The sequence below is a fragment of the Sorex araneus genome, chromosome 4, assembly GCF_027595985.1.
Source record: "Sorex araneus isolate mSorAra2 chromosome 4, mSorAra2.pri, whole genome shotgun sequence".
Lineage (NCBI taxonomy): Eukaryota > Metazoa > Chordata > Mammalia > Eulipotyphla > Soricidae > Sorex > Sorex araneus.
Window position 1 is genome coordinate 11,127,918 of NC_073305.1, and position 24,565 is coordinate 11,152,482.

A 24,565-nucleotide genomic window follows, 5' to 3' on the forward strand; every position below is an offset into this window, starting at 1 on the left:
GGCAGAGACGGCAGGACAGCAAGAGGGCGGGGACGGCGGGGACAGTGGGAGGACGGGGACAGGCGGATGGCGGGGATACTCCCCTGGCGCACTCACGTGTGGCCCCCTCAGTCCAGCGACACGGCGGCGCGCTCTGTGCCCACCGCCCCAGGGACCCCCATTCCCACGCCGTCCCCCCACGCAGCCTGGCCAGCCCTTCCGCCCGGCCCCTCCCCCCCGCTGCCCACCCGGGGCGGGTCTTTCCCAGGGCCCCAGGAATGCGGGACCCGGGTGGTCCCCAGGGGGTGGGGAGAAGCCAACACTCGGCTCCTGCTCTGTTCCAGCTGAGAATTAACCGGGTCTCTATCATAAGCTGATTTTTGTTACATATAAGCCGAGTTTATTTTTATAATTCGGTGCTTTATTTGTCAAGATTTGCACTTTTAGTCCCTGGCACACCGTGGCCTTGATTGAAGCCATCTTGGTCCAGGACAGGCGGTCTCTGGAGGGGGCTGTTCCCCCGCCGGGGAGGGGGGACAGGGGCCCGAGCACTGCGGGGTGCGGGGGGGGGGGGCCAGACTCCCGCCCTCTCACGCCAGCAGCGGCTGCACCGGGCAGCCCCGGACCCTGGCTCGTGTGGGCTCAGGACAGAAGCTTTTGTTCGGTCGGTGGCCCTGGTCGCAAGACTGTCCCCGGGCCCTGCCCCAGACCGGGAAGCACCGCCCCGTCCTGCCAGGGGAGTGGAGGAGCGAGACCCCCCAAGGGGGCGGCCCTGTCCCTTCTCCCCAAGACCAACGCCTCCAACAAACCCCCCACCACACACACACACACACACACACACACACACACTGGCTTCCCCACAGCACCCCGACCCGCCCACGGAATCCTGGCTTCAGGGGAACCAGAACCGACCCTGTCCGCCAGGGACGACCCCGGTCACCACGGGTGACACGTGTCTTCCTGGACGGAGCACACCAACACCTCAAAAAGCGCAGAGCCTCCCTCCCGCACTCCAGGCCTGAGTGTCCGGGGAAGCGCCCCGGGCCCCAGAATGCCCAGTGGGGCCTGGCCTGACCTGTGCCCACAGAGACGGGTCCTGGGCTGTGCCCGTGCTGACCTTTCATTTGTCTTTTCATTGCTTATGTGGGGGCCACACCCAGCAGTGCTCAGGGAGGCTGTGATGAGCTTTTGGGGGTTTCATCTCTTGCGTTGGTTTAGAGGCCACACCTGGCGGTGCTCGGGGCTTACTCCTGCTCTGGACTCAGCGGTCACTCCCGGGGGGCCCAGGGGACCTTACGGGGTGCCCGGGACCCAACCCAGGTCGGCCGCGTGCTCCTGTACTGTCTCCTCCGCACAAGAAAGGCCGCCGGGCAGGAAGTGCCAAGGCCTGGGTGGACACAGTTCAGCTAGGGCCAGAGCAGAGTGACCAGCGGGTCTTGGGGGGGGGTGACTAGGTGGGGTGCCCGGGTGCCCCTTCCCAGGGTTACCCTGGCGTGTGCCACGGTCACCAGGGGCCCGAGACCCCTCCGGAAGACCGTAAGCCCACGTGACTGGGGACGCAGGAGTCTGTCTCTGACCGGACACACCAGCGAGGCCCGGGTCGGGGAGGCAGCGGCCACCAGGTGGGCCGGGAGGCTGGCGGGAACAGGGTGTGTCCGAGCCTTACGGCCCTGTCCCCGAAGGCCACCCGTGTGCCGCCAAGGGAGGGCCGAGGCCCCGAGAAGGGGAGGGGGCGTGTGTCCAAGGGGACTCTGGGGCCAGGAGCGAAGACAGGCCGCAGGGGCCGGCCGCAGGCCCGGGGGGCCGGGGGGAGACTGACCTTGAGGGCAGGAATCTCCACGCTGTCGCCGACGCTGATGGCGCCCGAGAGGATGGTGCCCGTCATCACGGTGCCCTGGCCGCGGATGGAGAAGCAGTGGTCCACGGACATGAGGAACGGCCCCGAGGGGTCTCGCACGGGGACGGAGATCTGGGAGGTCAGGAGCTGGAAGAGGCGCCGGAGGAGACCCGCTGGGAGGAGCTGGGCTGGGGCGGGCATCGCCCCCGGGGGTGCCGCGTCCTGCTGCCCCCAGGACCCTCCACGCTGCGGACGGTGCAGGCCTCAGCCACGGCCATTCCCGGGCATCTGTGTCCCCCAACCCTGCGGCCACGGCAAGCCCAGGGTGGACGCGTATGCGGGGTTCTCGCCTCTTCTCTCCGGCCGCTGGGGGCCCGCGAGCAGGAGGGGGAGAACGAAAGCTGCGCCCGGGTCAGCGGCAGTGCAGGCCCCGCGGGCCTCTGCGCTGCCCGTCCACGGCTCCGGCCTCTGGGCACGTCCCTCGGGGCCCCTGGGTGCTGGGAGACGCCATTGGCGCTCACTCCTGGCAGAGGATGGAAACTGAGGCACAGGGGCCAGCTGTCCCTGGCGAGGAACGGGCTGTCGTGTCTCGGGTCTCGGCTATCCCAGAGCCTCAGTCTCCTGGCTCCCGGGAAGGTCCGGATGCTAGCCAATGCGGGCCTGGGATTCCCGCGGACGCCCGTTCTCCAGGGCAGCCGGGCCCAGGACCCACTCAGCAAACACCTCGCGGCTTCCTGGGAGCCAGTGGGAAGCAGAGCCTCACCAGGAAAAGCAGGGCAGTGCCACTGAGGCGGGCAGGGCAGTGCCACTGAGGCGGGCAGGGCAGTACCAAGAGGCGGGCAGAGGGCAGTGACCACAAAGGCGGGCAGGGCAGTGCCACAGAGGCGGGCAGGGCAGTGCCCACACAGGCGGGCAGGGCAGTGCCCACACAGGCGGGCAGGGCTGTCCACACACAGGCGGGCAGGGCAGTGCCACAGAGGCGGGCAGGGCAGTGCCCACAGAGGAGGGCAGGGCTGTGCCCACAGAGGTGGGGAGGGCAGTGCCAAGAGGCGGGCAGTGGGCAGTGACCACAGAGATGGGCAGGGCTGTCCACACACAGGCGGGCAGGGCAGTGCCACAGAGGCGGGCAGGGCAGTGCCCACACAGGCGGGCAGGGCAGTGCCCACAGAGGAGGGCAGGGCTGTGCCCACAGAGGTGGGCAGTGCTGACCGTGGCTCTTTCATTTGTCTCTTTGCTGTTTATTTAGGGGCCACACCCGGCAGTGCTCAGGGACCGTCCCCAGGGGGACCGGGGACCAGACTGGCAAGTGTCCTCACTGCTGTGCTCTGGCCCTGGGCCCATAGTCACGGCTCTTTGGGACCCAGTGCAGGTGGACCCCCAAGCCAACCCAACGCCCGCCCTGGGTGAGAATCCCGGCCGCAGCCCGTCGAGGGAAGGCCTGGACGAGCGACCTGGCCTCTCCGAGCCGCGGGCCTCCCTTGGTAAAGCTGCATAAAGAACGCGCCCCGGCCTCGCTGCGAAGGTCGGAGGGCCAGGGCCGGAGACACGGTGCCAACACCCCTGTCAGAGGGCACTGAGGGGGCGCCACCCCAGCCGGGCTCCCCCCTGCCGGCTCTGAGGGGACAGGGAGGCGCAGGGCCCAGGGGAGCAGTGATAGGCCGGCGCAGGCCACACTGCAGAGCGGAGCCAGGCTGTGCCGCCACGATGCCATCGCCCGTGCCGGCCGGCGACTCGGGCCCCTGCGGGACGGCCGAGCTTCCTGCTCTGTCCCCACCAACCAGGGCGGGAGGGGCCTGGGCTTCCAGAGACACCCCTCTCGGGGGGACACCAGGCAGACCCCAGCTGTCCAGCGCTGACGCTGGGCCTGGCCCACCCTCACGGCCCACCGGCCCTGCCAGTGGGACCCTGGGCAGGCCTGGGGCAGAGGGCACGGCCCCCCGCGTTGCTGACGAGGGCTGGACCAGAGGAGGGACTAAGGGAGACTCGCAAAGGTGCGGACAGTTCCACAGAGCGGGGGGCTGCGGGGGTCTGCGGGGGGGGGGGTCTCGGCGGGGCCGGGGCGGGACTCTGTAGTTTTATTCTCTGCTCGCCTCTCGCGGGAGCTAAGGAGGGGGGTGCTGAGGTGAGGCGCCGGGGGGCTCCACCCGGGCCCCACGCCGAGGCCTGCCCGGGGCTCCAGCAGGGTCTGGGGGACGGTACCTCAATCAGCTCCGAGATGCCCTGAGGGCCTTCTGTCTCAGGGGCCTCCGGTCCCCCCGGCTTGGCTGCCACGGCTATGATGGGTGCGCCCCGGAACCTGGAAGGGAAGACGAGGCCCGAGAGTCAGCTCCACCGCGGGACGCCCTCAAGGCCACGGGGGGAGGGGGAGGGGTGGGGGAGAAACGCCTTGTCCGGAAGCTCGGAACGTGAGGTGGCTTCCTGGTCTCGGCCGCCACCTTCCAACCCTCCAGGGGTGGGGGGCGGGGAGGGGCTGGTGCCAGGGACACGCCACCTGCCCCCCGCAGCAGCCGACCCAGCAGGGGAACACAAGAAGTCCCGTCCCCATGACGGACTTGGTGCCAAGCCCGGTGTGTCCCCGCACAGCCAAGGGACTGTCGCCTGCCCGTCCAGTCCCCGGAGCAACACCACAGTCCACCTCGGGGGGCGGGGGCTGAGGGAGGCCCCTGAGCCTGCCCAGACTGTGCCCACCCGGCCACCTGGCCAGTCCTCCCGACCCATCTCAGCGGCCAGAAGATGGCCGCTCAGGCTGGACAGTGCCCCCTTCTCCCCCTGCCCCTGGGTGGGGGGTCTGTAGAACATTCCAGACCCTCCACTGTGACCAACACCGCCTGACTGATCACGGTGCCTCAGGTTTGGGAGAAACCCAAGTGGGACACCCACAAAGGGTCTCTTCCCTAGGAGAGCAGTGAAGTACGCCGACGAAACGCTCCGACGCCACCTTCTCAAAGCGCCAAGATTTGTTCACTCACAGCCGCCCCTTGGGACGAGCACCGGGACCTGCCAGTCCGGCCTCCGTCACCGGAGCCACCAGCCACCACGGGGCACGGCGGGCGGGCGCTCACTGGGGCTCCCTAAATGCCCCCCAGGCCAGGGTTGCCCTCTCGGGGTGTCTCCCAGACCTCGGGGGCACGTGCCCACGGTGGCGCCGGGCACACGCAGAGGCGCTCGGTGTCCACCAAGCACAGGCGAAGAAGGACCATGGAGGGGGCTCCCAGGGCGCTGACCTACCCCTGGGAATCCGGAAGGTTCCAGGCAGGCGCAGGGTGTCAAGAAAGACACGAGGCCTGAGGCTGTCCCTCTGACTGACCTTGCGCTGCAAGGCAGACGGGGAGGGAAGATTCTAGAAGTGCCGTCGAGGCTGCCTGAGCACTGTCTCCCCCGCCAAGCATGTGCTGCCGGCGCCGGCATCCGAGGGCATCTCTGTCTGGACGGGGGCTGGCCACTCGCCCAGCTGGACACGGAGCTCAGTGACCACACCAGCCCGCAGAAGTTCACTAAGCAAACGACCCCCCCAACTCACAGAGGGGCGAGGGGAGAGAGGAGAAGCTGCTTCTCGGGGCCTGGTGTGTGTCTGTAGATCCAAACTAGCCAAGAAGAAACCCAAGCACGGCACGTACGTCCCGGGGAAGAGGGGCCGAGAGAAACCGTTCCCGAGGACGGGGTGTAGCGGAAACTCAGCGCAAGAAAGGAAACCATGTCCAAAGGACTGGAGGATGACGGCGAGGCCTTTGGCTACCGAGAAAACCAAATCAAGAGTTAACAGAAACATCCTTTAAGGGCCAAAGAGAAACTCCGGCAGTAACGAACGCAGCAGCCGAAAGGGGTCCTGTACAGATCTGAGGAGACAGAAGAAGAACAAACTCAAAGACTGACCAGGACACGAGGCAGCCTGGGAGCAGGGGAGGTAAGTGACGGAGACAAAGGAACACGGCCTCCGAGACATTGAGACATCACCCGGCACAATGAAATACGCACCCAGAGGATGCCCGGATTCCTGGAAGGACAGAGACTGGGGCGGAAAAGAACAGTGGAAGAATTTCGGAGAGCTGGAAAGAAAAGCATTCAATTGTGCATCCGCGAGGCTCGGCCCCTGGAAAGCGCAGACGAGCTCACTGCAAGGCCGCAGAGGGGCCGCCTGTGGGTTTCCACACGCTGAGAACACCCTGGGCACAGAGTGCAGGGAGGGTGGGCGGGGGGCGTGTTGGGGGGGGCAGCGGGGAGGCACGGTCTTTTCTTAAAGTCCCTCCAGGATGGAGGGCCGGCTCGGACCTACGCAAGCCTACAAATTGGTTCATAAAACATCAGCCCTCCGGGGATGTGGGCTCTCGGCCCCTGCAAAGAGCAGATGACAATAGCCACCAGGACGACGGGCCCGACACGGAGACTGCGATTGTTTCCAGAGGTTGGCGGGACCCTCCGAGCAACCCTGGGGGCAGCTGCTGGCGGCCCCCCGGCAGAGTAAGGCCTCAGACGCTGCCAGAGCTCTCCCCGTGGAATCCTCATCATGGAGGGGGAAACCGAGGCACGAGAAGGCGAAATGAGGAGAGGATCAGGTGAGGTGGAAGTGGCAAGCCAGCGCTCTGCTCTCGGGCCCCCCAGCCAGGCCCCCCCACCCTGCAGTACTTGCCCCCACCGGCCGAGCCTTGTGGGGGCAGCGGGGGTGGGGGGCTTCAAGTCCGGGCCTGCCAAGTGCCACTTGCTCACAAGCTGGGTCCCGCTCTTGGTTCTGCAGGGCTGAGCCTGCAGTCTGGTTCCCCCCAGTGACCATGCCCAGGTAAGCCCGGGGGCCTTGGTGGCCACTGATGAAGGGGATGGACACCACACGCTCCCCTTAAACACGCACTGTACTGGCAGCACCAAGGGAAAAGGTGTTCGTGTAGGTCTGAAGTTAAAATATTACGTTAATCTGCACTTGTATGTACATTGCAGCACTGTTTACAATAGCCAGAATCTGGAAACAACCCCAGTGCCCGGGAACAGATGACTGGTTAAAGAAACTTTGGTACCTCTACACAATGGAATACTATGCAGCTGACAGAAAGGATGAAGCCATGACCTTTGCATCTAAGTGGATCAATATGGAGAGTATCACGCGAAGCGAAATGAGTCAGAGTGGGACTGACACAGAATGACTGCATCCATTTGTGGAATCTAAAGTAACACAATAGGAGAATAACACCCAAGGATAGTAGAGGTAAGGGCCAGAAGGATCACCCCACGGCTTGGAAGCCGATCTCATGCGCTGGGGAAACGGCAGGTGGGAGGGAGAAGAGACCACTAAGTAAGTAATGGTTGGAGGGATCGCTCAGGACGGGAGATGCGCGCTGAAAGTAGACCGTGGACCAAACATGATGGCTGCCTGGTGCCTGTGTTGCAAACCGTAACACCCAAAAGGAGAGAAAGAGTAAGAGGGAATGTGTCTGCCACAGAGGCAGGGGGTAGGAAGGGGTGGGGGGTGTCGGGAGGGACACTGGGAACATTGGTGGTGGAGAAAGGGCACTGGTGGAGGGGTGGGCACTTGAATGTTGTTTGATTGAAACGTAATCATGAAAGTTTGTAAGTCTCTAATTGCATTTCATGGTGACTCATTAAAATAAAATAAAAATAAATTTGCCTTGCATGCAGCTGACCCGGGTTCGATCCCCAGCACTCCATATGTCCCCTGAGCACCGCCAGGAGAGATCCCTGAGTGCAGAGACAGGAGTGACCCAGGAGGACCATTGGGTGTGGCTGTATGGCCCCAAAACACACACACACACACACACACACACACACACACACACACACAGAGTCAAGATTTTTGCTTGTTTGCTTTGAGACCATACTGGGCAATGTTCAGGGGTCACTGTGGGCCCAGGGACCGAGACCAGGTCAGCTATATGTAAGGCAACTGCCCTGTCCACTGCACTATCTCTCAGGCCCCAGGTTAGGATTTTTTTTTAATTAATTAACAAAAATAAAGTGTGGGGCCAAGTGATAGTCCAGCAGGTACGACATGTGCCTTGCACACGGTCGGCCCAGGCTTGAATCCCAGCACCCCACATGGTCCCCCAAGCACTGTCAGAAAGAATTCCTGAGTGCAGAGTTGGGAGTACCCCTGAGCACTGTCTGGTGTGGCCCCAACGCCACCAGCAAAACAAAACATTACATTCAGGCATGTGCCATTCATTATGACTCATTACGGTGGGGGCGGGGGCATTTGGAGCCACACCCGGCAGTGCCCGGGGGCCACTCCAAGCAGGGCTATGCAGTTCTGGGGACCAGACTGGGGTGGCCATAAACCAATCTTCACCCCTGCCCATCTCTCTGGGCATCTCTCTCCCACGGGGCTCCCTTTAAAGGGCCCCAGCCGGCTCAGCTGGGACACCGGGACCCAGGGGCCACTCTAGGCCAGGACTCTTGAGAAGTCAAGGCTGGCTTGTCCCTCCAGTGGGTTCAGAATCTACTGAAGCAAATAAACGCACACACAAGAGGCACAAACGAACACAATTAAATTCCATTCCCTGCTGCCAGGCCTGAGTCGGCTTGCAATGTCCGGGGGGTCCAGGGGCCGCAACTCGCTGGTAACGCCCAGGCCTCGTACCTGGGAGGCCCCGGGTTGGATCCCCGGCACCGGCCCACCTCTCTGACAGCAGTAGAAGCATGAAACCACCAGCGCCACAAGAAAGTGTGTGGCCACGGGCACCTCGGCCAACAGAACCCCCGACACCATGCCCCAAACCACAGGAAATTAGGGAACCACTGAACACACACTCGTAACAAAGACAGTTGTCTCAGCTCAACGAGAGCTTTAAGGGTAGCAGGGAAACAATGACCTGCAACAGGTAACACAACACGTTTTGTGTGATGACCAATACTGTCACTGTCATCCTGTTGCTCATCGATTTGCTCGAGCGGGCACCAGTCATGTCTCCATTGTGAGATTTGTTACTGTTTTTTGGCATATCGAATACGCCATGGGGAGCTTGCCAGGCTCTGCCGTGCGGGCGAGATACTCTCGGTAGCTTGCAGGGCTCTCCGAGAGGGACGGAGGAATCAAACCCTGGTCGGCCGCGTGCAAGGCAAACGCCCTACCCGCTGTGCTATCGCTCCGGCCCTGATGATGAATATACACATCTTGAAACACAGCACTCGGTGGGATTAGATACCTGCCTGCAGGTTGGGACCTGGCTCCGGGAGTCAGGTGCCCGGCTGCTAAGAGTAAGAGCCTGAGCTTGAACCCCAAGCCCCCCCGCCCCGGGAAACCCTGTGGGTTTTGGACAGTCTCTTGGGTATTATTTGTGTCTGGCTACTCTGCTGTCTGTGACCCCATGGCCCACAAACAATCTCCAGCCACACTGCAGCACCTCAACGGGAGCCTGCAACCTCTCGCCAGCACCACGCCGGGAACACACACACACGCCGGCTCCACACCAGCTTGGAAGAACCCCTCATCATCAGAGCATCATTCAAGTGGGAGAGAAGACAGTAAAAAAAAAAAAAAAAAAAAAAAAAAAGTCTTGATTCAATGATAACAAATGGAGTATTCATGCTATGTCACGTCACATGCTCGTCTCCGTAGTTCTCTTGTGGAAGGGAACGCGGACCCCGCTCCCCCACGCCCCCCTATTATCCTGCCTCCCCTCCGGAGTCCCTGGCAACCAGCATCGTGCTCTGTGGCTCGGGTGCTGACCGCTCTCAGGGGGAAGCGCAGGTAAGCGGAATGACAGGCGAATGACTTGCGGTGAAGGACTCATTTCCCTTACACGATCCCCAGGGCTGACCCACGATGTGGGCAGAGCAGAATTTTTTTCATTTTTCTTTTTTTTTGGGAGGGGGCAGGTGGGCATACCTGGCTGTGCTCAGGGTTATCCCCGGCTCTGTGGTCAGAGATCCCTCCTGGCAATGCTCAGGGAACCCTATGGGATGCCGGGGATCGCACCCGGGTCAGCCCCCTTCCTACTTCCTATGGCTCCGGCCCCAAATGTCTTCCTTTCTCTGTCTGCAGAGACCACAGGTGACAGGGCTTCCCCACCCACCCATCGGTGGGCACTAGGGTTGCTCTCACCTTTGGACCACGATAAAGCCACTAGACAGGAGAAATATCTCCCAGGGACCTTGTTTCCAATGCAGACCCCCAAGTGGAATTGTGGGGTGATAGGGTGATTCTCCTTTTTTTTTTTTTTCTTTTTGGGTCACACCCAGCGATGCACAGGGGTCACTCCTGGCTCTGCACTCAGGAATTACCCCTGGCGGTACTCAGGGGACCCTATGGGATGCTGGAATCGAACCCGGGTCGGCCACGTGCAAGGCAAGCGCCCTACCCGCTGTGCTATCACTCCAGCCCCGATTCTACTTATTTTTAAGTTGTCTTACTGTTAACTTTTTGGTTTGGGGGCCACACCCAGCAGGGCTCAGCGATCACTCCTGGCGGGGGTAGGGATCATGCCCAGGATCGAACCCTGGTCAACACCTGCAAGGCAAATGCCCTAGCCACTCTACTGTCATTCTGGCCCCGTATTTTTAACTTGCTGCTTCAGGGAACACTACATTGCCTACGTCAAATGCCCGTTGTCCGTCCCCGAGCACAACACACGGGGATTCCGAGTTTTCTACACCCTCACCGGTACCTTCTGCATTCTTGCACTGGCAGAGCCCACACTAACGAGTCTGTCTGACACGGTGTCTGGCTGCAGTTTTGATCTGCATTTACTTAGCAATTAGTGACACACGTAATTTGTCATGTGCTTACTGGCCATCTGTATTTCTTAGGAGAAATGTCTATTCAGTCCTTTCTGAATCAAGTCAGTTGGCTTTGGGTTCTTTAGTCTGGGGAATCCCCTCTATTTTCTGTTAGTCTTTAGCAAATATTACAAATCCCTTCTCCCATTCCGTATGCTACATTTTTACTGTGCTAATATTGTCTTTGGAGGTGCAATTAAAAAAAATTGCACTAATTTCATGAGGTTCAACTGATATATTTTTTTCCCCCTTTTGTTACCTGTACTTTGGATCATAGCCAGGAAACCATGGTTAATTCTGAAACCGTTAAGTTCTGACCTGGTCCTGAAATAACGGTGTTGATATTCTGACAGGTGTGTAGCTTTCAGACTGGCATCTGGCCACTGCGTCCACATCACTGTTGTCCATGGTGCTAGGCAGGAAACCACTTCATCCTGCGCCCCGAGCATCTCCAGAGAGGACAGAACGGCAATCAGGCTACTTGCCTTACATGTGGCAAAGTTGGTTTGATCCCCAGCACCGCCAGGAACGACCCTCAAGCACAGCACCAGGAGTAAGCCCAGAGCACTGCTGGACATGGTCCCTCCCTCACAAAAAGATGGTTTTCCCCATAAAACGTCTTGGTCCCCTCAAAAGCTCTGGGTAACTCAATATGAGAGGGTCTACTTCTGAGTTCTCTATTCCAGTCCATTGGCTGGCAGGAAGGAAGACGGGTAAATATAAATGAATCTTTGTGCCATGCGATACCATCTGATTACTGTAGTGCTTATAGTCACTGTCATCCCGTTGCTCATCGATTTGCTTGAGCGGGCACCAGTAACGTCTCTCATCGTGAGACTTCTTGTTACTGTTTTTGGCATATTGAATACGCCACGGGTAGCTTGCCAGGCTCTGCCGTGCAGGCGAGATACTCTCAGAAGCTAGCTGGGCTCTCCGAGAGGGGCGGAGGAACCGAACATGGGTCGGCTGCATGAAAGACGAATGCCCTACCGCTGTGCTATCGCTCCAGCCCAGCGCTATAGTAAAATTTTGAAATGCAGGAAGTGTGGATTCTCCTCTTAATGCTCTTTTCAACTTGTTCCAGCTATCCTAAGAAACCTGAGAACTCATGCATCTTAAGTATATTTTTTAGCCTCTGCCAAGATGGAACCCCAGCGGCCACACGTGTGCGGCCCCTCCGCTGCTGCATGACCATGGCCCCGGAGGCCAGCTAAAACTGCTTTGGGCACCAGCAGCTTCTTGCAGAAATGTCTCCAGCCTGTGAACTGAGCCCCGGCCGCCATCTTATGACGACCACAAAAGGGAGGTACGAGCTTGCAGTGACGCAATTTCTGGCAGAAATTTCCCTGGACTAGGTTACTAAAATACAGAAATCCTCATATCTCTTCATTCTCAGCAATGGAAAACAAATTATCAAATGCTTCCTTTTCAACAGGTCTGACTGGGGGGCGGGGAAACTCCAAACAATAATAGTGAGTTTTTTGTTGAAATATTGAATGTAATCAAAGAGAAAAGTAAAGTGAAATTTATCAGCTACACAGGCGGGGTGGGGGGCTGGGGGGTTGGGGGGCATGGGGGGTAGGGGAGGTATACTGGGGTTCCTGGTGGTGGAATATGTGCACTGGTGAAGGGATGGGTGTTTGAGCATTGTGTAACTGAGACTTAAGCCTGAAAGCTTTGTAACTTTCCACATGGTGATTCAATTAAAAAATTATTTTTTAAAAAGTATATTTTTTAATTTCTGGAAATAAATAGATTTTGGGTAGGAACTGTATTAAGTTCCAACCATAAGGTGTCCCAATCCATGAATATAGGATGTGTCTCCATTTATTTATATTTTTTTCAATTTCTTTCATTGATATTCTATAGGCCTCATTATACTGTCTTTTACTCCCTCAATTAATTCCTAAGTATTTTATTCTTTTTGATGCTACTGTAAGCGGTACTGCTTGTATAATTAACTTTTCAGATTATCCATTGTTAGCACATTAAAAAATGCAGCTAATTTTTACACACTAATTTGCAGCCTTCTCCTTTTCAACATTCATGTACAGCTCAAATATTTTCTTTTTACTTTTTTTTTCTTTTTGGGTCACACCCAGCAATGCACAGGGGTTACTCCTGGTTCTACACTCAGGAATTACTCCTGGTGGTGCTCAGGGGACCATATGGGATGCTGGGATTCGAACCCGGGTCGGCCGCGTGCAAGGCAAACGCCCTACCCGCTGTGCTATCGCTCCAGCCCCTCAAATATTTTCTTATGGTGGAATATTTCCCAGAGAAGATCACATCATTTGCAAACTGATCACTTCACCTCTTTTTAATCTGAATATCTTAATTTCTCTTTTTACTCCTAACTGTTCTGCCTAGAGCTTCCAGTACTATATTGAATAAAAGTGGCAAAAAAGGGAACAGAAAGCAGTTTCCACTGGAGGACCCTTGCCTTGCTTCTGATCTTAAAGCAGAAATTCAGCCTTGGGGCTGGAGCGATAGCACAGCAGGTAGGGTGTTTGCCTTGCATGTGGCCGACCCAGGTTCGGTTCCCAGCATCCTATATGGTCCCCTGAGCACCGCCAGGGGTAATTCCTGAGTGCAGAGCCAGGAGTAACCCCAGTGCATCGCCGGATGTGACCCAAAAAGAAAAAAAAAATTCAGCCTTTCCCTGTGAAGCGTTATGTTGCTGTGGGTTTTTAAAAATACGACTTTTTCCTATTGAAGCTACTTCCCTCCTTCCTTGCTTGTGCTCTTTCTTTAGTCATGAAGGGTGTTGAGTTTTGCTAAATGTATTTTTCGGTATCAGTTGAGATGATCTTTGGATCTTCCCCACCTTGGTCTGTTAACATGATGTATCACATCAAGTGGCTTTTGCATATTGAACCAACTTTGCATTCCAAGTGTTGTTTCTTTAAAAACAAACAAACAAACACATTTGACCGTCCTTTATAGTCCATTTAGTAAGCTACTGCATTTGGCTTGCTAGTATCTTTTTTTTTTAAATATTTTTGCATCAGCATTCATAAGGGATATCAGTTTGTAGTTCTCTATGTCTTGCAGTGCCTTTGGGCTGACTCTGGTGGTCAAGGTGATAATGACCTCAAATAATAAGTTGGGGGCCAGGGAGTTAGTGCAAGGGGCTGAGTGTGTGTGCTCTGCATGGGGTGGGGGCTGTGTTCAGCCCCTACCCCCACATTATCTCCTAAGAAATGTAATGAAGTAATCCCCGAGCACTGAGCCAGGAGTAGCTCCCAAGTATCACCAAGTATGACCCCCCCCCAAAAAAAAACCAAAAGCACCCGCAACTGAGTAAATTAGCAAGTGTTCCCTTGTCTTCTTTTTTGGGGGTGGGGCAGCTTTAAGAAGTGCTGGTGTTAGTACATCATTAAGTCAAGTCCAGGCCTTTCCTGTCTCTGGAGCTTTGACTAATGATTTAATGACGTCACTAGATTTATACTTTCTTCTTCTTCTTCTTTTTTCCCCTTTAGGTTTTTGGCCACGTCCAGCAGGGCCAAAGGCTACTCCTAGCTCAGTGCTCAGGACTGGCTTCTGGAGGTAGGGGGACCAGGCAGGAACCGAGCACAGCACAGCTCCAGCCCAGGGTGCCACCTCGGTGGCCCCCGTGTCTTGCTCTGGTGCTTCAGCCGTGGCAGGGGTTACAGCTTCCCCGAGACTTTCTGACGTGATGGCAGACAACGGCTCCTCTTACCCAGAGCCCTTCTGGCAGGCAGGAAGCACCGAGAGCCACGTCCCCGTCTTATTTCTGATTTCAGCGCCCCCCCCCCCCGTCCCCCCCACCCCCGCGTCCTCTCTCCCCCTCCCCCCGTCTTCCAGTTAACAGGCTCGCGCTTCTGTTGCTCTTTCAAAGAACCAATGTTTGGCTTCGTGTCCATTGTTTTTCTATTTTCTGTTTCCTTTATCTCTGATCTTTATTATTAATTTCCTCCTGCTATCTCTGAGCTTAGTTTGTTCTTCTTCCAGCTCCTAAATTGCAAAGTTAGGTGGTTGGTTTCTGAGATATTTTCTCGTCGCCGAATGTAAGAATTTATAGCTATGATGCGCCCCCCCACCACCACCCACCGCCCCCCAGCACAACTTTTGCTGCATTTCATAAACCGGGTATGTTTTGTGTTTCATTCATCTCTCAGGATTTTCTCATTTCCTCTGATTTCTTTCACTCGCTGTTCCTTTAATCCTGCGCGTGTCTTCCCATTCCCTCGTGCATGTTCCCGCTTTACTAAATCATTAACTTCTTCTTCTTTTATTATTATTATTATTATTATTTTTTGCTTTCTGGGTCACACTCGGCGATGCACAGGGGTCACTCCTGGCTCATGCACTCAGGAATTACTCCTGGCGGTGCTCGGGGGACCATATGGGATGCTGGGATTGGAACCTGCGTTGGCAGTGTGCAAGGCAGACGCCCTACCCACTGGGCTATTGCTCCAGCCCCCTAAATCATTAACTTCTAACGTGGCCCTGCGACCGTCAGGTGAGGGACGTGCGCGATGGCCACCGCGAGCAAACCCTGGAGGTGTCACTGAGCCTCAGCTGCAGTCTGGCCTGCAGATCCACTCGAGAGGCTGCAATCATGTCACTCAGGGTTCAGTGTCTGTCATTAGAGCGAGCTGGTTCACTGTGTTGCTTGGGTCTGTCAGTCCTTCCTGGGCGTACCCGGCCAAACCCCCTGGTAAAGATGAGATCGGAGTTTGGGGAAAAAAAAACAACAACAAAAAACCACGAAACCAACCCACGTCCTTGCCAAGGGCCAACCTCAACGTCTCTTTCCCGGCCTCTGCCTGTGCAAAGGTAACCTAGCCCAGGTGCCGGGCGGCCTGGACCCCGGCTCAGAGGAGTAAACATAGTCCGAGCAGGAGAGCCAGCGCCGACTTCCACCCCAGGGAACCGTCTGCCCCGTGCAAGGGCGCAACCGGCCAATCCCCCGGCAGACGCGGCTCCCACAGCAAATAAGCACCGAAAGGGACGGGTGGAGCTGGGAAACATCCCGCACGCCAGCCTCCGCGTGGGGGGCACACTCGTCCCCCCTCCTGCACGCACGAGCTGCTCGGAGGAGGCCCGTCCAGCTCCGGTCCGTCGCCCGAGGCTGAGCGCCCACTTCCTCCCCTGCAGGTTTTCCTGTGCGGCCAAGAGGCAGGAGACACGTCCTGCAGCTCCGCCCTCTGCTCCAGGATAAACCCTTAAAGAAAATCAGATGTGAGGCCGGCGGAAGGAACACATGCGCCTCCTGAGCAAGGTAAATAATCCCACGGGCCTCCGGCTGCGAGGGCCCAGGCCGAGGCCCACGCGCTGTCCGCTCCGGAGCCCAGGGCCACGCTCTGCCCTGCAGGAATGACCGCGGGAGGTACTGGCCTCAGGGGTGGCAGAGCCCAGAGGGAGGCGGGGGTGGGGGGAGAGCAGGAAGAAGGAAGGGGTGGAGGGAGAGGGAGAGGAAAGACAGGAAACAGGGAGAGAGACGCAGAGGGAACGAGAGGAAGAGAAATGGATGCGATGGACTCCGCAGGCCGGCACAGCGCGTCCTGGGGGACGGGGCGCACTCCAGGCATGGGGGTTTGTTTTCAGAGACGCCAAGAGGCCTGAGTCTGGGGCGGGGGGGGGGGTGCAGAGAAGGGTGCAGAGTTCGGGCCTCCCCGAGGGGGGCGGAGGGCTGCAGACGCGGGGAAGCGGCCAGCCCGCCCGGGCACCGATCGTGGCCCAGAGCCCAGGCCCTGCCTCACCCCTGCCTCTCTCTGCCAGGGGCGCTCGGAGAATTCCAGCGATTAAGCACCAAGCGCTCGGAAATTCAATTACTTTGTACCCAGAGCCTTTTGGGCAACGCATTGTGACCAAACATGAAGGCGGTGGGGCTGGAGTCTGGCCCCGGCCCAGGTGCCGGGAAAGCCGACCCTGCTGATCTCCGGACCAGCCGAGCACCTCAGGCTTCTCCCAGCAGCAGTGGGGGTGCTCAGCTGCCGGGGTGCCGGGGGGCCCCGGGTTCCTGTCCTCCGTTTCCCAGAAGACAGTCTGGACTCAAGAAGCATGAGGGCTGCAGAGACGAGAGACCCGGCAGGGGCTGGGCCGGGCTGAAACACTCATGTTCTCCCGTCCCATCTCCCCCCCAGCCACCACAGCACAGATGTTCTGACAGCGCACACGTGTGCATGCATGTGTGCATGTGTGTGCATGCATGTGTAAATGCACGTGTGCATGCATGTGTGAATACAGGTGTGCATGCATGTGTGTTTGGGGGAGGGGGTGACCTGATTCCACACACAGAATAATGACCTCAGAGAAGCTTCAGGGCACACCGGCCTGTGCCTGTGGATGTCGCACTCCCGTAAGAGACAAGAGCGAGGCGCCTTGAGCTGTAGGTAGGAGAGGCCTCGACACAGCCATACTGCTCCTGCCCCCTTTCTCACGGGAAGCCGGGGATGCACGTGCTGCCCACAGGGACCAGCACACGGCACTGTCACCGCGCGGCACCAACCGCGCCCTGCACCCCCGTCAAGTGTCCCGCCAACGGATGCATCAGGCTGAACTTCTCACCTCGTCCACCTTTTTGTCTGTGTGTTTGTTCCGGGGTCACACCCAGCGAGGCTCAGGGTTTACTCCGGGTGAGCTCAGGGGACCCTGTGGGCTGTCGGGATCGAACCTGGGTTGGAAGCGTGCAGGGCAAACGCCCTCCCCACTGTCCTGTCGCCCCGGCCCCGACTCCCCTCTTTCAGAGAACTAGCGTCTCCGATGCCCAGGACACGGGGGGGGGGGGGGGTGGGGGGAGCAGCCCCTGGCAGCCAGCCGGGGACCTGGCGTCCCACCTGGTGTGGCCCGGGGAGGGTGGGGTGCAGGAACCCTGGCAAAGTCGAGGCGGCGGCCGTGGGAAGGCCGGGAGGAAAGGACGAGCTTCCCTGGCAGGCGGAAACCCGGAAGAGCCCGGGAGAGGGCAGCAGGGGCGCCGTCAGGTGACATTCAGTGGGCAAAGAAACAGAAAGGCCTAGAACACAGACCAGCGTCGAGGCGCTGGTAACGGCCGCCCCCAATTACGCCCACGTGGGCGATTCGGACGGGACCCTCGGGAGCGGGAGAACACTTCCACTTGGTGCATTTTTATCTTTTCATTTTGATTTCTGTTAACACCGATAAATGCTTATACAAGAGTAATTTTAAATGCTTTCAGAGATAAAGAACTCACAAAGAACAACAAAGTTCGACTACATAAAAATTAAGAAACTCCGCATGGCAAGAGACGCCACAAAATTGAAAAAAAAAAAACAAACGAATAACAAAGACGCTGTAGGAAAGAAGCCAGGCAAAGGGTTAATTAATAGCTATATCTTTATTCAAATTAGACACTCCTGAAAATTAAACATTTCCAGCATTAAAATCACAAGAGACAGACCAAAATATATGGGCACGGTTCGCGCATATAAAATAAAAAGCACAACTGTTTGATACAGTGAAGAAAATGTTCAACCACAACAGTAATTTAAAAATCACATTTTATGTAAAAGGTGTAAAAATACATGTAGTAGAACCCAAATATGTAAAAAAAAAAAAAGCTGCTTCCAGTTTCAAATATACTTCCAGGTTTCAAATATACTTTAAAATAAGAAGCCAAAGGTGGTTTCTGATGCCTCTTTTAAATGGTACAAAGCTTTGGGGGGGGGTGAGGAAATGTGGCGGGAGACAGTGCAGGTGGCAGGACTCTTGCCTGGCATGCTGTCGACGCAAGTCTCATCCCCGCACCCCCTTTTGGTCCCCTGAGCCCCACCAAGAGGGAGCCCTGAGTGCAGAGCGAGGAGTGAGCCCTGAGCACTGCTGGGTGAGGTTTAATTTTCTGTCGTTTAAACTCACTGTGGGAACACAGAGTAAAGGGTTAAAAGATGCTCCTTCCCTTTGTTAGAAAGTGCTCCTTCCCTCTGACCCAGCGACACACTGGGAACCGCTCATGAGGGAAAAACAGAAAACACACATTTGAGGATGGTCAAGAGTTGTTCACCAGGGTTATTTTAAGAAGGAAAATGCAAGCCAAACTCCAAAAACAGAAGGTGAAGAAATGCTACACAAGATGTCGAGCCATAAAAGCAGGAATCAAAACGTACTGGGACTTCAGGCATCCGCCTCACATGCAACCGACTCTGGTTTGATCCCAGGCCCCACATCCGGCCCCTGAGACCGCCAGGAGGTAAGCCCTGAGCACTGCTGGCTGCCGCCCAGCAACCAAACAGAGCATCTCATGGTTACTGTGACACTGACCCTTTTGGGGGTGTGGGGGGGCGGGGCCGTGTTGTACATCCAGGGATTGATTCTGTGTTGGCTGCATGCAAGGCAAACGCCCCAGCCACTGGACGACTTCTCCAATCTCACAACTACACCTGATTTTCACAGCACAGGTCTGAGCCACGTAAGCTCACTTCAACACGGATATTTTTCAGTATTACCAATCATCGATCATCACAATGATGTAAGTTACAAATTTCTTCATACATTCAGTTTTGACGTCCCAGTGTTGGTAAAACCTACGATATCCACAAGCAATAGTGATGTAAGGACTAAGACATAAGCGACTCCTCTCACCGTGCCGCAGACTCTCAAACTGCAAGCGTATCTTCTCTTCCTGAGTGCTTCTCTAAATATCACCTTTCCCTAGCTGACTTCACCTCGAGGACACGGCCTCTAATACACACGACACGCCAACCACCGGACAATCGTCAGAGCTCTGAGCGAGACTTGGTCATTAGCAGGGGTACGTCAAAGCGTCTATGTCTTGGGACAGCCAAATGTCATATGCAGAATTCTAACTCTGGAGTCGGGCGTACGTGCACAAAAGCGCACAGAGTTTGGGGTCCCCTGTACTCATCTAAAGGGAAGGGCTTCGGGTCCGGAGACTCCCAGTTAAATCCAAAATAGGCTAGTGCCCTACAGAGATGTCTCTGGAACCCAACCATCTACAATCTAGATCCCGGAAGCACGCGGCCGCATCGTGGCTGCCGAACTCTCGTAATATTCACAATGAGCAACGGAAAATAAATGATGTAGCACCTGTCCCTGGCAGGCAGGCTTGGGTGGTGGTGGGAAGATTCAGGAAAAACATAATGCCCAAAAGTAGAGAGAGGGGGGCCGGAGCGATAGCACAGCGGGGAGGGCGTTTGCCTTGCACTCGACCAGCCCGGGTTCAATTGATTCCCAGCATCCCATATGGTCCCCCGAGCACCGCCAGGACTAAGCCCTGTGCATTGCTGGGTGTGAGCCAAAAAGCAAAAAAAAAAAAAAAAAAAAAAGTAGAGAGAGAGTACTGGGTAAGTTGTCCACTATAGAGGCAGGGTGAGGACTGGGAAGGGGGTGGGGTGGGGGGATACTGGGGATATTGGTGGTGGAAAGTGTGTTCTGGTGGAGGGATGGGCATTCGATCATTGTATGGCTAAATCTCAAACATAAAAGCTTTGTAACTGTATCTCACAGTGATTCAATAAAATTAAAATTAAAAAAAAAATTTTAAAAGAGAGGGGCTGGAGGGACTGAACTCGGGGACCTCGAGGGACAGGAGAAACACACAAAACTCAGCTGTGTGTCTGCACATCAGCAAAACAAAGCTGCAAAGAAAACCAGAAAGGCAATTCCAATTTGGAATAGCGTCTTGAGGAATGTTAGAGAAATATCCAGCCCAGGAGAAGAAAATCCTCGCCGGCTGAAAACGACCCAGCAGCGATCCAAGAAACGGAAGGTGGGAGGGAGTGGAAGGATTTCATGTTCGTGGTCTGGAGGCTGAGACTGAGAGGCCCCTCCCACCCAGGGGGCCCCCACACCCACTGCAATCCCCACCAAATGCCGGCAACTTATTCTCCCCCAGGGAGGACATGGCGGGCTGGAAGAGGTCACAAATAATTTTATTTAAAATAACTTTGAAAAAGAAGCCTGAGGGACACAGGACTCAAACTTCACGGCTTTGAAACTTATGGCAAAGGCAGAACAAGGCCGTGGGCCACTGGCAGAAGGACAAGAGAAGAGCTGGAAGCTGACCCTCATGTCCACGGCCAACTGAGGTTTGACCAGCGTGCGGGCTTCTCCCAGGCTCAGAGGTTGCATGGGAGGGGCCTGGTTCCATCCCCAGCACCACAAGGTCCCCCACGCATGGCCAAGGGATAAGTAACCACAGAGCCGGGAGTGGCCCCTGAGCATCAATAGGTCTGGCCCCTCCACAGCCCACCCCCAAATTTCATGCATCAAATGAGATGAACAACAACAAGAAAGAAAGAATGAAAGAAAGAAAGAAAGAAAGAAAGAAAGAAAGAAAGAAAGAAAGAAAGAAAGAAAGAAAGAAAGAAAGAAAGAGAAAGAAAGAAAGAAAGAGGAGAAAAAGACAGAGAAGGAAAGAAAGAAAGAAAGAAAGAAAGAAAGAAAGAAAGAAAGAAAGAAAGAAAGAAAGAAAGAAAGAAAGAAAGAAGAACGAGACAGAGAAGGAGAGAAAGGAAGAAAGAAAGAAAGAAAGAAAGAAAGAAAGAAAGAAAGAAAGAAAGAAAGAAAGAAAGAAAGAAAGAAAGAAAGAAAGAGAGAGAGAGAGAGAAAGAGAAAGAAAGAGAAGGCAATTTGCAGTATGGATGAAAGCATTTGCAAAATAATATACCTAACAAGGAATCGATGAGCAGGGCACATAACAAACTTCTGTGTTTCTACAACGGCAAAAGCAAGCTAATTAAAAAAGAGTGTGTTGTGCTGGGCCAGTGGGAAGGGGGTCCATATGCACGCCCTGGGTCTGATCCCCAGGACTGCATGCGACCCCTGCCCAAGAAACACCAGGTGCGGTCTTGGTGACCCAAGCACCACCAGGAGATGCCCTGGGTCCCCGGCACTACCCGGAGGGCCCTCTCTGCAGCCCCCCAGGGAACAAAGCACTTGAAGAGACACTTCCCCAAGGAAAACAGACAAATAACCAAAAAATACAAGAAAAGGTACAAGACATCAATAGTCAGGATGGAAATGCAAGCTAAGTCCACCAGGAGCTACCATCTCATTTCTACCCGGGTAACTGCTTAAAAACAAGAAGAATCAGAGATGTGAAGAAATTGGAAACATAACATCTACTGGCAGGGATGTGAGAGAATGCAGACCAAGGGGAAAGCAGTTTACTAAAAAGAGAATCATCACGGCATCCAGCAATTCTGCTCCAAGGTACAGACCCAAAGGAGCTGAAAGAGGAGTTTGAATTGCTATTTGGACGCTACTGCTAAAAACAGTGTCGGCATTAGCTCTCGAGTACACGTGGTATAAAACTATTCAGCCATCAAAAGGGGTAAAATCCTGACACAGGTATGTGATGGACCCTGAAGACAGGTGTGAAGTAAGGCGGAACCAGAAGGTCTATGATTCCATGCACGTGCAAGGGTGCGAATGCAGGCAGATTCCTAGGGCAGAGGAAGCAGGACGGGGTAGCGGGGTGAAGGAATGACGGGCAGAGGAAGCGGAGTCACTGCTGGGTGGTACCACAAGGAGCCTGGGGGTTAAAAAAAAATGTCCAGGAATTGACCATAGGGGTGAGCGTATAGCTCTGGGAAGAGCTGAAGTCAGAGGCTTCAAGACTGCAAATGGCTCAATGAATAAATGTTATCCTGTGCATGTTCCACTTCAAAACTTTAACATGAAAGAAAGAAGGGGCAATTCATAACAAAAAAGATGGGGAAGTAATCAGCCCAAATGCCAGCAGGTGCTACTCTAAAGACCGTTGGGCCAGTTTCCTCCTCGTTAGCTACTTTTCCCTGCAGCACTGTCCTTCCACTGCTCCTCGATTTGCTCGAGCGGGCACCAGTAACGTCTCCATTGTGAGACTTGTTGTGACTGTTTTTGGCATATCAAATACGCCACGGGGAGCTTGCCGGGCTCTCCAAGAGGGACAAAGAAATCAAACCCGGGTCGGCCGCATGCAAGGCAAACGCCCTACCCGCTGTGCTATTGCTCCAGTCCATCCACTTTTCCCTATGTGCCAAAATTTCTACCAATCACTCTTTGATTTTGGGGAAGGGGGGAACTTCGTGTTTTTAACACCTTTCAGGTTTTAGCCCGTCCACTGCTCGGCTGTTCGGAGTCCTCTTTTCTGGAGAGAAAGCTTCTGGAGAAGCTTCTGGAGAAGCTTTCTGGAGAGAAAGTGGACCAGCGTCTAGGGAAGATCCCTTTTAAGGATCCCAGGATCGGAAAGCTGCTTTAGAGGAGTGGGCCAGAGTCTCCGCCCAGTGCTGACACAGTGTCCCCTGCACGAGTCACTGAGTCCATCGTTTGACCTTCAACCCGTAAATTAAAGTGCAAATCGCAGTGGAGAAATGCGGGCGAGACTTTCCCCTAAACGCGCCCAGCCCAACACGTCGCTAATAACGTTCCCTGAGGGGCGTCCTGCAGCCTTCCCCAGAGGTCTGGTTTATACAGCAACCGATGTTGACACGACACCGGGTTTTTAATGCAGAGACCAAAGGACCTGTTCTCCCCTCTGCTGACAAGTAAATAAAACGGCAGGGAGATCAAATAACTCACTAAAAAGAAGATATAATTTTTTATCTTCCTTTTTACAGTCTCATATCCACTTCCGCTGGGAATAACAAAGTCTGAATTCTTATGCAACACTTATCTAAATGTGTCGATTTTATCGGATTGATGAATTTTGCGAACAAAAGGCAGCGCTAGGAAATCTTTTATGACATATTTGGCCCATTCACAAGGCTGGGGCTTTAATTTAACCGACTCGAAAATTCTGCGGGAGAGCTGCAGGTGTTGGGCGTGAAAAAAAAAATCATAAATGGGAAGGCCTATCAATCTTTATGACGGGGAAACAAAAACACCCTCGGCGGCTGCCCTCCACGGGCAGAGGGAGAGGGCAGGAGCCGGGCATTGTTCGGGGCTGCCTAGCAAAGAGGACGCCCCGCTGTCTCCCGGTGACCACCGCGAGGACCCATCCAAAGGCCTGGCCCGAGCGGGAGGGGAGCGAGAAGCCAGCCGTGTGCCCACACCCTGTCCCCCCGAATCAGGACCCGTCAATCTTCCGGTCGCCCAGGTGCCTTTCGGTCCCCTCCCCTGGCCAGGAGCAGGGCCACCTCGCTGGGCCCCTGCAGACCCAGGTCAATGGGAGCCTCACAGAGCAGTGACCTGGCCAGGCCCTGGAGTGACCTCCCCGCCGACTCAGCCCTGCTCCTCGCCCAGGACCCCCCTCGCCTCTCCCCGGCTCCCGGCCTCCCCCTCCCCATCCTCCTCACTAAACCCCTTCCCCGCCTCAGCCGGCCTCCCGGGAGCGAGGGAGCCTCTTTCAGCCGAGACCCTGCAAAAGATGAAGCCGAGAACTCCCTAGTGTGAAATTGTACCAAGAGCCTTTGTGGTCTGCTTGCTCCCAGTCTTCTCCCCACAGCAATGTCTGCCCACCCACCCGCCCCTCGCCCATCCATCCATTTACCCATTGGTCTGTCCGTCCATCCACCCATCCATCCATCTGTCCATCCATCCACCTATCCATCCATTGCTCCAACCGTCCATCCACACATCCATCCCATCCATCCATCCATCCCATCCATCCATCCATCCATCCATCCATCCATCCATCCATCCATCCATCCCATCCATCCGTCCATCCATCCATGAATGCGTCCATCTGTCCATCCATTTGCCCAGACTCTTCCCTCTTTGGATATCCAGAATGCATCTCAGCAGAGGGGCGGGGGCTGGGGGCAGGGGGGAAGGGGGCACTTGCTGGCCGAGATGAGGCCAGAGCAGCAGGGGGGAGGGGGTGTGGTTGCCGCTCCCAGGTCCAGGCTGGCAGGCTGGGACTCCCCGGAATGCCAGCACAGCCTTGACCCCAGACGAGGACCCCCCTGCAACATGGGGCCCGGGAAGAGAGCGGCGAGAATCTCTGGTCGCGGTGCAGAGTGACCGCAAGCTAAAAAGAACCCGTCCCCACCGCCACCACCCCGTGCTTCCTGCTCCTGTCCTTGCTCCCAGCCAGGCCCACACCAGGCGAGCTGCCCGCCCCGTTCGTGTGTGAAAACAGTGTGGCCCGAAGCTTCTCAG

The 24,565-nt window shown here is 55.9% G+C and overlaps 1 protein-coding gene across 1 annotated transcript in view; it reads right to left on the bottom strand.

Moving 5' to 3' along the window:
* The window catches only part of EEFSEC (eukaryotic elongation factor, selenocysteine-tRNA specific), a 182,258-nt gene that overhangs the window by 76,745 nt on the left and 80,948 nt on the right, over positions 1-24,565 (bottom strand). Inside the window, exons 3-4 of the mRNA XM_004603912.2 lie at positions 4,016-4,112; positions 1,799-1,963 (exon numbers count right to left, since the gene is read on the bottom strand). Coding sequence (XP_004603969.2) covers positions 1,799-1,963; positions 4,016-4,112 — 262 coding nt within the window. The remainder of the gene's footprint in view (positions 1-1,798; positions 1,964-4,015; positions 4,113-24,565) is intronic.